The sequence below is a fragment of the Phascolarctos cinereus genome, unplaced genomic scaffold (assembly GCF_003287225.1).
Source record: "Phascolarctos cinereus isolate Bilbo 61053 unplaced genomic scaffold, phaCin_HiC Scaffold_3;HRSCAF=262, whole genome shotgun sequence".
NCBI classification, from domain to species: Eukaryota; Metazoa; Chordata; class Mammalia; order Diprotodontia; family Phascolarctidae; genus Phascolarctos; species Phascolarctos cinereus.
This window is the reverse complement of record NW_027555736.1, coordinates 20074430-20087852: the sequence shown is the minus strand read 5'-3', so window position 1 is coordinate 20087852 and position 13423 is coordinate 20074430. Positions and strand designations below refer to the sequence as shown.

Sequence of the window (13423 nt, the reverse complement as noted above, 5' to 3'; positions counted from 1 at the left end):
CACATGTCATTCCTCTGGGTGGGTGGGGGTGCATGTCAGTCTATTTCCTAAGGTTCTACGAACAATCCAGTCAACTTTTCAGACAAAAGTGCCCTTCCCAGGCTACCATCTTCATTAGAATGTGACTTCCTTGAAGGTAGGGACAATCTTTACTTTTGAATTTTATCCCCAGGGCTTACTTAGCACAGTGCTTGGAACATAGGAATGCTTTCTTTTTTTTATTCATTCATTATCAAAAATCAACTGCCAATAAGTTTTGAAGTGACCATGAGGGAGCCACAGCTAGGTGCTGGGGATTTAAAACAAAAAGTGAAAGTGCTTTTCCTCAAAAAGCTTATGCTGGACACACACACACACACACACACACACACACACACACACACACACACACACACACACAGAGTCTTTAAGAGATGCAAGATACAGTGGCTTAAAAAAACCAGTCATCATGTGGTGGCCAGCCTCTAGGAACTTCGCAGATGTGGCTGTCATATGACACACTGTTTCCAGGCCCGGAGCCTAAGTTTTAGGACCTGTAAATACTTAAGTACATCCGAAGGCATCAGCAAGTGATGAGTAGGTAACTTTGTTACAAATAGAAAGAGATGAGTTTTTATCTAATGCCTCACTGATGACACAGGCTTGTCAGAGCAGTAAAGGGAAAGCATTCCAAACCGAAGGACTTACCTGACTGATAACTAACCCATAACCCATTTTAGGACCGGGAGCCAAAGCATGTTTGTCGTTTGGTCATTTCAGTCGTGTCCAACTCTTCTTGACCCCATCTGGGATTTTCTTGGCAGAGGTACTGGAGTGGTTTGTCATTTCTTTTTCCAGCTTATTTTACAGATACAGAAACTGAGGTGCAAACAGAGTGAAGTGACTTGCCTAGGGTCACACAGCTAATGTCTGAAGCTAAATTTGAACTCAGGTCTTTCTGACTTCTGGTCTAGCCCTCTATCCACTATACCACCTAAAGCATATCAACTGAGTATTTGAGAATAAGCTCTTAAAATATTTTATATTAAGAAATTGGTATTAAGAACCTTTATTTGGAGGAAAGGGCTCCAGACCTGTGGTTTTATTGGTGAAAGGGGCTGGATTCATATTGAAACCCCCTTTACCTGGGTAAGGGCTTTCATCATTCACTATGCTTTACTGTCTTTTCACAAGAACACCAGTGGCTAGATGGTTAGAGATGAAGACAATTTCTAAAGGGGGAAACACAAATTGTTATTTTAAGAATTAAGCTAAGATCAACGGGATGCAAATTAAAACCTTGAGGTGACTTGTGCACACATCAGGTTCTCAAGGATAACCAAAAAAGGGAAGACACAGCATTGGGAGGAATGAAGACAAAGTGCAGGCAGAGGGGCAGCTAGGGGGTGCAATGGATGGAGCACTGACCCTGGAGTCAAGAAGAACTGAGTTCAAACCTTACTAGCTGAGTGATCCTGGGCAAGTCACTTAACCCCAATTGCTTCCAATAAAAATTTTAAAAAGTCACAGGCACAGCTGTGAACGAGAACATTTTGGAGAACACAAAGTTACCAAACTGATCTGCACCCATTACTCAGGGGGCTCACTAAGAGGACTATAGTTCTAAAGACGTTAAAAAGGGGAGAAAAATCCTATTTGCATAAAACTGTACATCAGGCCTGTATGAGTAGTAGCCTGTGGATCAGAGAACTCTAGGATGGGCAAATGGTGGTATACGAGTGTTGTGTTGTAAAAATGGCAAACGTAGAACACAAAGTACATTTCTACCCTCATCAGAGGGAAAACAAAATATGTCAAACGGGGAAAACGGGAGTTTCCAGGACATAGAGGAAGCATCCTGGCTAGGGGACGGAGGGGTGGGCCTCAACATCCAGTAGGCCTGGGGTCAAGGTCTGCCTCTGACACAGTGGCTGTGGGACCCTGGGCAAACCATTGGCTCTCACTGCCCCACCCACAGGACTAAGACCAAGCCTTGGAAACTGTGTTTCTGTGTTGGTACAGGGAGTCTCTGGAGCGAGTTCTCCATACCAATTGAAACCACAAGTGAAAAAAACTTTTTACCTTTTCCCTCAGTTGCATGAACTTGTAATTTACTGTCATTCTCTTCCACATTTCTTTGTTTTCTTGGAATTCAGATTGAAGGCAAAATCGAACACAAACGGTGAGACACATTTATGCGTGTGCGTGTGTGTATATATATTATTTATAGTGGGGTGAGTATAATAGCAAATGGAAATAGGCATTCTATTAGCTTTTTTTATTGTTAGTAGAAAAACTTGGTACAAACTTTTTTGGAAAGCAATTTGGAAATATTCCAAAAATATCCTTACCCTTCAACCCAGTGATTCTACCACTTTTATCCGAAAAGTATCATGAAAGGGGGGTGAGGGGTGGACAGCAACTGCACAAAAATATTTACAGCAGTTTTATCTATAATAACAAGAAATTAAAAACTTTGTCCAACCATTGGGAAATGGTCAAATTATGTCAACATAAAATCTTATGGCAGTGTTAAAAACTATTTCAGTGGATTCGGGCATGGGTGCTCCCTTCACGGTACTCAGTACAACCCATCTATACTTCCTTTTTTATTTTGGAAAGTTTTCTTTTTTTTTTTTTTTGCTAGGCAATGGGGTTAAGTGACTTGCCCAGGGTCACACAGCTAGTAAGTGTCATGGTCTGAGGCTGGATTTGAAATCAGGTCCTCCTGACTCCAAGGCCGGTGCTCTATCTACTGCACCACCTAGCTGCCCCCATACTTTCTCATTGTGTGTGACTGTCTTCCTGTTCTCCCACATACTTCAGGGATTTAGTAGATATCATGGGTCTAAGAAGAGCACCTGGGCTGGCCATATGTTGCCCCTCACTAGCTGCAGAACCAGCCTATTCCAATCAGACATTTTTTGGATGATGTCACTCATGGCACTTCTCAGGCCTCGGTCATCACTGGGACATACTGAACCTTTTACCTACCCTGCATTGCCCCTTAGATCATTTGCAACTCTGATTCTTCGATGTTCCAAGATTTGCACACCACCAACCTTGCAAAAAAGGAAAATAAACACAAGGAAAACACAGAAAGGCACACACCCAAAGGGATGTAGAGTAAGAATACACATAAAATAGAATGGTACACATCACAGGGGGAATCAAAGGGCACAGAGCTTTGGGCAGGCTTGAAGTAGACAAAGAACAAACGTGGTTCATTGCCGTGGTTTATTTGGTAAATTCTATTTTATTACACAAGCATAGTAAACAATCTCCTTCCCAGAGAAGCGAAAATCCTCAAGGCAGAGGTGAGGGAATGCAGGGGCAGAATGTTTCATACGCTGTTGAATACAAAGTATTATTGCTATCTCTTGTTCTTTGTTAGAGGTCAGGGTTCAATTCTTGGGGAGGAGAAATTGGGGGATGGAGGAGCATGGGAGTATATTCAAAAATAGCTGTAATATGAAAACAGTTGACATCAATAAGTCTTATTAAAAGAAAAAAGGCTTTAAAATATATAGAATATTTTAGGACTCTTTAAAGTTAAAAAAGAGTAAATGTTTTAGAAATATATATTTTGTTTAGTCATTTCATTAACATCTGACCTTTTGTGACCCCATTTGGGGTTTTCTTGGCAAAGATACTGGAGTGGTTTGCCATTTCCTTCTCCAGCTCGTTTTACAGATGAGGAACTAAGGCAAACAAGGTTAGGTGACTTGCCCAGGGTTATACAGCTAGTTAACTGTCTGAGGGAAGATTTGAACTCACAAGGATGAGTCCTCCCAACTCTAAGCCCGGTACTCTCTCTATCCAATGGGCTACCTAGCTGCCTCTCCCTTTGTGTGTATATGTGTGTCCTTGGATTAAGCTCAAACATCCAGAGTAAATTGGGCTGACTTTTGAATCAAGTCCAAATTGGCCATAGGCTGTCCTGGTCCACAAGGAAGATTAATTTCTCAATAGCTCTTGCATTTTAAAATATGGAAGATCAGTCTCCTGTTAAATGCCAAGGATTTGATTGAGCATGAAGAGAAACCAGTAAAACGTAAAGAAATTATTTTTGTTTTCATGACTGGCTGAGTTCTAAGAAAGGGGATAAATTCATCTGAAGCTCAGCTCCTTGCTTTCTGCATTATTATATACATCACCTAATCAATATGGGTCCTTAATACTGGTGCTGAGTAGTGGAATTCAGACAAGTTTCATTTTGATACTCTGAACAAGGAATCCTAACACTTATTATGTTCAGCATTAAAGAAAGTAACAGAAATCTCAACCACATTAGAAAAAAGTGATCTAGGCAGTTGCCTGGAACCTAAATCTTTAGATATTAATTACATCCCTAGCAATGGGACCAAAGGGGCACTCTCTGTTCTCACTTGGAAAGTTGCTGTTTGGAAGACTGATTATGTGACCCAACATTATACCACCGCTGGGCTGTGAAGATCTTTTCATCTGTCTCCACTCGACAGACAGGTTGGTGACTTTTTTCTGTATAACTCAGAACTAGTAAAGCAAAGGAAGAGAATTTAATTGAGTAAAGCAAAGGAAAACACTATTTTGTCAAGTTTCAGAAACTTTAATGCAAGAAAAAATGATACTTCCATAAATGAATGTGACAAAACAAAAGCTCTAAGGATATTCCAGCCAACGGAGTCCTCTACTACCAAAGCAGATTAATTAACCCACCCCAGCGAGGCCAAGAGTTTCTTTCTAGCTACCTCAACCCCATTTCCAATTCAGTGAGAAAGTAGCCCAGAACATAAAGTATCTTTCAGATGACTACTCAAAGGATGAGGTGGTTTTTTTTTAAACAATCACATTTTAAGTTTCCATTTCACAATTCATTTAAATATTTTACATACATTTATAAAACACATGACATCTCTATTTTTCCATAAGCGTATTTGTGCTGTAACTTTCTATCCAAAAGATAGCCAACCGATTTAAATTATTGTCATAAACCCATCACAAATAGGCGTACATTTATAGAACCACTGCAATACTACAGGAAAAATGACTGTGTGAAAGACATTAGGCGGTGAAAAAGAAAACAACACCACCAACAACAATAATAATAACAACAACAATAATAATAATAGCACCTTGGTGTAGGGGAAATAGCACTGGCCCGAGAATCAGAAGACCTGGGTTCAAATTCTGGCTCTATCACTTCCTTACTGTGTGACCGTGTGCAAGCTAGCAGTCCTATCTGAGCCTCTGTTTCCTCATCTGTCCAGGGGGAGCACTCGCACTTGGCCTGCTCCCCCTCATGGGCTTTGTCATGAGGACCAAATGAGATCATGGATGCAGTGCTTTCAAAACTGTCACTCACTAGACAAATGTAAGTCATTACTAGCTTTTAAAGTCAAATGATTAGAAAATTTATTGTCTTCACAGGTTTCATTATGCAATAATGAAAGTTTGACACAAGTCAATTTGGGGCTCTGAAGCAAGCTACTCACAAAAATAGACTCAAACATGCATGATTTTAGTGTCTTCTTAAAACTTCTATAGTAAAAAATCGGTTTAATTCAAAATTGAGAATCCATTTCTAAAATACTATATTAGTAATTCTATGTTAAATATTGAGGATAAAATGAAAGTTAGATCTACTAAACAAACTTATTTTTAAAACATGCACCTGTAGACACACATTGAGTTTGACTAATTCATGAAACTAGGCCTCATGTCTACAAGTGCTATACTCAGGGTCCATCCCACAGGCCTGCCATAACAGTGAAATCATCTTCTCCAAGAGATTCCTTCTGGTTCTCTGATAAACAAACAAACCGCCTCAACACCAGGATCCACCACAGACCCACAATATTCTGAATTCTGCTCTACGGCAAGAGAGCTACAGGAATTATCTGTTAGTACAATGATTTCCTGTTACGGGATGCTAGTTTAATGTCAGACAAGATTTATACAGGAAATGTAATAATAACAAATGAAAATTAAATACGTGAACTCTGAATAAGGCCGACCTTATTTCCAAAATTTGGAGTACTCATCAATTTGCATGCAAAACTATATACAACATTCAGATCCTTTCTCATAGACCTAGTAATGAGTCTTGTTGTAAAAACAGGCATGACAAGTAGTAGAAAAAGCATTTTATTTATATGGAAAAAGCTACAGTAAGATCTGTAAAAGGTCTGTGAGAATATTATATTGCCCGTACGTACGAAAAAAATCAAACGTGAATAGCAACAAATAAAAGTTACATATCTCCCTACTTAGCAGTGCAATTAGTTCACATTGCAATAAAATTAAGTCAAGTATGCAACAAAATCAAAACAAGTGTTTCTCCATAATCAGCATACTGAGAATTACAGTGTAAAAGATCACGTTAGGTTCAAAGAATCTGCAATCAGTCTACGGAATATCCTAAGCAAGAGAAGGAGGCAAAGCGTGCGTTTATTTCGTTACTAGCAGTTGTATTTTATCAATACTGTGCACAGGAAGAGAACGTCTAATGAGTTGACTTACATGGTAAATAAAATATATTTAGTCTATACAGTAAAAAAATACAAATTATATAGTGAGCTAACAAAGAATGAAATCTGAATACAGATTTATAAAACTGACGACATCTTAGACAAACACATACAGTATCTCATGTAAAAACATCTAGTATCAGCAAAAACTAATTTGGTTGCTTTACAACTGCACTGTGGGTCTCGTAGGCTGAAGATGCAGATGTCCAAGTATCTTAAAAACCATAATAAATGTCTTTTGCAAAGCATACAAAAGGATAAATACTCTCATCACAGTCTTAAGGTTATTTTTGGAAGTTTGTTTTGTCTTGCTCCAGAAACACATTTAAAATGGGTAAAAATCAAAGGGTTTCAGGGTACACTGGAACAGTAAACGGTGCTCGATTTACTTCTAATATTGAAAAAACCTAGAATTTACAGTACTCTGGGATATAGGAAAAAAATCTTCCAATTTACATTGCATATTTCTGAGTCCATTCTCTCGCATGTCTGTTGTATCTGTGGGTATACAAAAGAGTGACAGTGAAAATATGTGGACATATGTTGTATCTGTTCAAAGACTTTATATGTAAATGTCCTTAAATGGAACCTAGCATCAATCCACCCAAGGCTGAACAGCAGGGTCACATCATTTGACCCATTAAGTTACAAAATTTGAAACTTGACTTCTTCCCAAAGCTAGATGGATTTCTCCACCATCTTACTGTAAATCAGGGTGTTAAGATACCAGTTAAGAGACTAAAGAACTCACCTTCCAGACAGAAATCACTGTACTGCATTAGGCACATGGAAAGCCTGCCTCTTTTAGGTCAGGGATTGTCTGAAACCTGCCCACGGGCAGTGCAAGTGGCACCAGTCCCTAGAGCAGGCTTCTGGCAACTGCTGAATTGACCTCAAAACAGAAGTTCATTTCTGGGACGTTTGCTTATTTGTTTAAAGCTCTGAATTCATGTGGATTCCGGGAAGTAAATACAAACGTATGCAGCAAAAAAACCAAGGCAATGAAAAAAATTCCAACACGTAACCCTCCACGCACAGAGCACACTCAATAGCTACTGCCTGACTTGAACCTTTACTAAAATGCATGTAAATGGAAGGAAAATACTATTTGTTCTATGGGATGGCTCTCTAGGAGGGAAGGGAAAAAAGGATACTGGGGTAACTATAATGAAGTAAGAAACAGGAAACAGCAATAAAAAGGTATATTAAAAATAGTAAAGGGAAGGGCAGAAAAAAGGGGAATCATAAGATCATAGATGTAAGAGCTGGAAAGGACTCTGGTATCTACTCCAACCCTTTCCTTTTACAGGATAAAGAAATTAGCCTTGGATCCCAAGTGGCAGAGTGGAACCAGAACCCAGATCTTCTAGAGCCAAACCTCATGCTTTTCTCCCCTATACCACAGGGCCTCTCAAGAGCAGACCAATAAATATGTTTTGCCCCAGTCCCCACACATAACTGATAGCAAATTGCTCGCCTTCTCAAGGAGGGGCTGAAGACAGAAAGAGAATTTGGAACTCAACACAGAAAAGAAAACCAAAGTACCCAATAAAACAAGGAAAGGAAGATGAGGAAAAAGCAGATTCAAGCCATGAATAAATATTTGCTTTCCTGAGTATGATTTAATTCATTTAAATACATCTACACAATCTTTCTTTTCTTTGATTTGGCACACAGAACAAAAATGTACCCAACCCAACCCAAATGGCCATAAATACTTACTTTTCCTTGTCTGATTTATATATTTGTGCAATATCTGGTACTAAGGGGTCATCTGGATTTGGATCACAAAGTAGTGAACATATGGACAACAAAACTAGAACGAAAGGAAAACACGCCATCAGCTGGTGGTTGTTTCAAAGCGGTCATACAGATTTGTATCAAACATTCATTCACATGCTGCAAAGTACTAGACAAATACATACAGACCACGTTAGGTAGTTTAAGGCAGCTACCTGATATCTCATCTAACTGTACAAGTGCTCATTTAGATTTTAAAATGTTCCATGAAATCTATATAATTAAGCTTGATGTGGATGACAATGACAACAGTGAAGACTAGGGAGTACCACAGCTGCTTGTCCCGGGACCAGCTCTACCAGAACTCCAGCCCATGAGATGGGAACCCAGAGACATCTAACCCTAGTTTTCTGAGGCTTTCAAAGAGCTTACAGACAGTATCTCAGTGATCGTCACCCTAGCTCTGGGAGGCAGACATTATCATCATCCTCCTTCTCCAGGAGACCCGAGGTTCAGACCGAGGGGCTTGTCCTGGGTCCCACAGCTAGCAGGTGGCGAAGTGGGATTTCTTCTTGATTTTTTTAGTCCAGTTCTCTAAATGATACGCAACCATGTCTCTCTAAATGATTACAGGCACTAAAGCTCTAAACTGTGTCGAGAATTTGATTCGTTTAGGAATGAGACACATTATCTTCAAAGCAGCTATGACCTCCATGAATTCTCTACACGAGCACAGAATCCTGAATACTGCCTATGATACCCCAAAATATGAAACAGGAAAAAAAATTCTTCAGTGATTGTTTCTACTGCTCTCTGACGGCAGGGGACAGGCCACATTTCACCTCTGTATGCCTAGCACCTTGGAATACACTTTGGTGCTAGCATCTAGGCTTGACACTCAGCACCTGGCACCCAGAGGACCTCTGACTTCCTCACACGGAGACGTCCCTCTGCCAACACACCTCATGACTCCTTTGTATATAAGCCATAGGGGCTGGCTGAAGTTAGAGAGAAGCTAAATGACCTGCCCAAGATCACACGGATTAGTATCGGTGGGATCGAAGCCCACATCTCACTAGTGCTAATGCCTGGCAGAGAATCCACTGTGTCAAACTGTTGCTTGTATCCAGGACGTGCTTAACTAAAATATCTGCTGACTTGAATCCTGAACTGTAGAAGTTTTGTAGATATATATGTATTTTAATAGCAGAAAATATGCATTTCCTCATAGTCTATGTCTAACATTTGAATACCAAAAGCCTGCACCTAAGCCAGTCTGATTGGGAGTTATCAGTCTAAACTTGGGTGGGCAGTGTATCTGTCATCTGGCTCACCCAGTCTCACTCTGGTTAAATACAAAGGAAAAAAGCACTGGCCAACCCTTCATTGTGTCTCATGTTGGTATAATATGCAGTTAGTGAAATCCAGAATCAATAACTGGTATCTTGCCCAGATTTCTACAGCGTGCTGAGGCTTTACCATGTGAATGGTAACACTATAACACTACTGGCTTCACTTGGTGGAGTGCTCAAATAGTATCATGAAGGACTCTACTTTTATTTTTTTTATTTGTTTATTAATTAAGACTCTACTTTTAAATAACAATCTCTGGTGCCTAGGAAAGAAGGGAGCAAAGGGAAAGGTGCCATTTCTTCTTCTGGCAGCGCTAATCACACTCCTTCATTTCTAAGTAAATGAAAACAACTATGAAATCCCCTCCCCCACCCCCATCTTCCCTTCCTCTACTTCCTCTTTCTGTATCCCCCAAGTCCAAAGTAGGTGATACATGCAGGCCAGGATGGGATCAGTGGGGAGGAAAAGTGGGCAACAAAGTTTGGTGTGCTAGAAACCAATGACATTTCTCCCTCCCACCTACCAGGACTCAAGCCATTCACAGGAAATAAACTAACTAAATAATTCTTCTGGGATATCACGAGAACGTTCCCCTTATATAAGTCTAGGCCACAATGATACTTCACTTCCATCTTATTTATGTGAAAACGGTCAGAGAAAGAGTTTTAGGATTCAGAAAAGATAAAATATTTAAACAAACAGTGAAATATTAATATTATGTTTAAAAAAAAAAGGTAGAGCGTGAAGAGATGGCACTTCCTTTTCTCTACCTGTCTCTAGTGGCAGAAAAAGCTCCCCTTTGCCTCAAGGGCACCTCAAAAAGCAAATGAGAATGGCAGAAAGAACATGATCATTTTGAAATCCAAAGAACAAAGTTTCCAGAGGCCAGTGATGCTCAATATTCTTGAAATAAAGCCAGCAGTGTCAGAAGACAGTCTCTTGGCAGGCCGCCATCTCTTGTGTAAGTGTTCGCACTTGGCTATTTATGTAAAATGAGATGCATCTCACCACCAATCCAGGAAACGGGGTGTTAATGTCAACCAATCTTTGATACATAAGTTATGCAGTATTTATATCATAAGGTGGTGGTGGTTGTTTTTTTAAAATAACATAGCAACAAACACTCGAACATTTTAGATGAGAAAATTTGCCATTCTGCACTAATGAAAATATAGGACTAACTAGCATGTGAAACAGTCATAGCTGTGCATACCTAAGCAGTCAAATTTTATCGCTTTCATAGAAATGTTGTCAGGCAACAACTTGAAAATAACATTAACATGAAGAGAGGACTCTGGGTTCTTTACATGAATGCTACAAGGGTACCAATTTTCTTGGGTTTTAGGGAAACTATAGGGGCTGATTTTTTCAACCCAAAGAGAATGCTCTATATTATCAGTCTGGTTGGCCTGAGTTACAGAAGGCAAGAGAGCCTGTCTATTATGTCCAGCCCCAGAAGGCCACAATACCGAGAGGGTCAGAAACAACATTCCACTGCTAGCAAGAACACAAAGTATAATTTTACAATTCTGATACAAATCACAAAAAGTAATTGGCTGGTGAAATGAGCATTTATAAATGCCAAGTAAGCCTGCCCACACAATGTATAAGAAGAGGGGGGGACAATAACTGACCAGGTAAACAATATCAGAGTGTGGCCTGGCTTTAAGGTTTTCTAAAATGGGAAACAACATTGGTCAATTTAGTGTTTTGTGGCTTCTGCCTGTATATCCAATAAGCTGGGAAGGGCACTTCTTACTGTCTAGGTACATTTACAGCATCAGTTACATCGATGAGTTGTTTAAGTCAGTAACTGCCACTGCTGCTGTTTGATAATTAACATCAGAAGTCTGAATTTAAAAAAGGATTCATTTTGCCTAATCCCTAAATGTGAAAATATTTTTATCCTCTATTGCTCTGACTTGGAAATTCATCATTTACAACCCTGGTTTTTTAACTGGTCCCATCTGAACATTGTGCTTTTAGTGATCAGTCCAGAATTTGCTTCTCATCTTAACAGCTGTACTTCACACTAAAATCTCATGTATCGACTGGCTGACTGATGGCAGCCTCTTCACATAATGTCTTTTTTTTTTAAGGTGAAAACTAGGTGACACCCAAATCAGAAAAACCCAGTCTTTTTCCCAAGGCTGTTTGTAGTCAAGGTAATTTCCCCCATCACCCCACCCTATTCTGTCTAAAAAGTACCCTGGCCTTTTATTTAGAGCATCCTAGCCACCTTCCTGGAAAAGTCCTCAGAGCTGGAGACAAGCAAGTCATTGGTGAGTTGGGAAGTGGAGGCTTCCAGCCTAGAACTCTGAAAGGAATTAGGAGTGGCAACAGAGAGAGAGAGAGACTGAGGCTCTGGTCCCTGGATTCACTCATCAGCCACTTTATATTTCTCATCTTACCCTCAGTTTGGCTGGTTACATTTTCCAACATTATTAACTTACAGATGAAGTTACCTTTTGATACAGTCAGAGCTGGTGACCACTGTGACCTCAGGATGTCAAGACAAATACTTCCATTGCTATTTATGTTTGGGTGGTAGATTTTTGTTGTGAAGCAATCTAAAGAAGGAGGAAAAAAAACCCCCTAGTGATTAAAAAAATACAGACAGCGAACAAGGAACACCAACGTACCAACCAACTCACTTAGGGACGAACTTTCTCTTAGCTAAGTGACCTTAGTATACAAATGTTTAGTGAAGGGTGTATGCAGTCAAGGGACTGATCAGACGAAATGTAACCCAGGTAAAGGCTGGTACCACCCAGTTCTCTTCCTCCTTTCTATCTTCTTCCTTTATTTCTTCTTCCACACCTTAGACTGATCAATATTAACTCTGTATATATGAGAGCTAAGAAAGTTGATTGATAGCTACAGCTTTGGGACTTGGGGTTCTTTGAGAGAGGAGGAGGGGAGAGGGAGTCAGGAACTGTGATTTCCTCAGTACAGATAGGAAACTTCCAGTGTGCAAACTGTCCCCTCTACCCCATAAGTGTCCATATAATCTTCTATGTTCCACAGTTCTGAGGTTAAGCCTTTTCAGTGATATCTGAGAGGATTTTCTCTCCTTTAAATGTAAATTAATGATTGCCTACGTCAAAAGACAAAATTCATGCAAAAGTGAGAAGAGGGAAATCCTTGGCCCTAAATTTATTTACATACTATGCAAATACCCATCATCATTGACTTAAGATTTCTAAAAGTCAGACAATCAACCCAAAGAACCTCCAACAATCGAAGCAGCAAACATTCCATTGATACAAACATCAAAGAAGAAAGTATAGCTCACATTTCTACTTGCAACAATGCTATGAGGTGAGCAGTCCAAGAATCAGTAAGCCTTTTTTACAAAAAGAGAAACTGAGGCTTGGAATTTAAATGACTTGTCCAAGGTTACATAGCTAGCAGTAGTCTCAGAGTCAGAATTTTATCCCAAAATTCCCAACTCTCATTTCAGAGTTCTTTCCACTATCATAACACACTCACAAAGCTTGATAAATACACTTTGTGACAGCTGAATCAATAAATCAGACTCATAGATCTTCAATGAACCCAAGTAATGAAACTTGAATATGTTGACTCTCATACTGCTGCAGACAAAGTGGACAAGATTTTAAATTCCCAACACAGGAGATAAGGAAGGGTCATCAAATTTAAAATAAGCATTTACCTTTGGTGGCTTAAAAGGATAGTCTGTTGGGAAATGTACAGTGAGAAAGAAGACTCCACCTTGATATGCGCTGTCCGGCTGAAAGAAGAAGACATGCACATCACCTTGGGATCACTACTTCTTCACAGTAACCACAAAATGCTGTGTATTTCCCCCACAGACTTTC

General features: G+C 39.7%; 1 protein-coding gene across 1 annotated transcript in view; it reads right to left on the bottom strand.

The window, feature by feature from the left end:
- Positions 1–6089: 6089 nt before the first annotated feature.
- Positions 6090–13423, bottom strand: part of UBE2D1 (ubiquitin conjugating enzyme E2 D1) — a 35688-nt gene continuing 28354 nt past the window's right edge. The window contains exons 4-7 of the mRNA XM_020998231.2: positions 13254–13335; positions 12047–12148; positions 8211–8304; positions 6090–6986 (exon numbers count right to left, since the gene is read on the bottom strand). Coding sequence (XP_020853890.1) covers positions 6941–6986; positions 8211–8304; positions 12047–12148; positions 13254–13335 — 324 coding nt within the window. The 3' untranslated portion in view covers positions 6090–6940. The remainder of the gene's footprint in view (positions 6987–8210; positions 8305–12046; positions 12149–13253; positions 13336–13423) is intronic.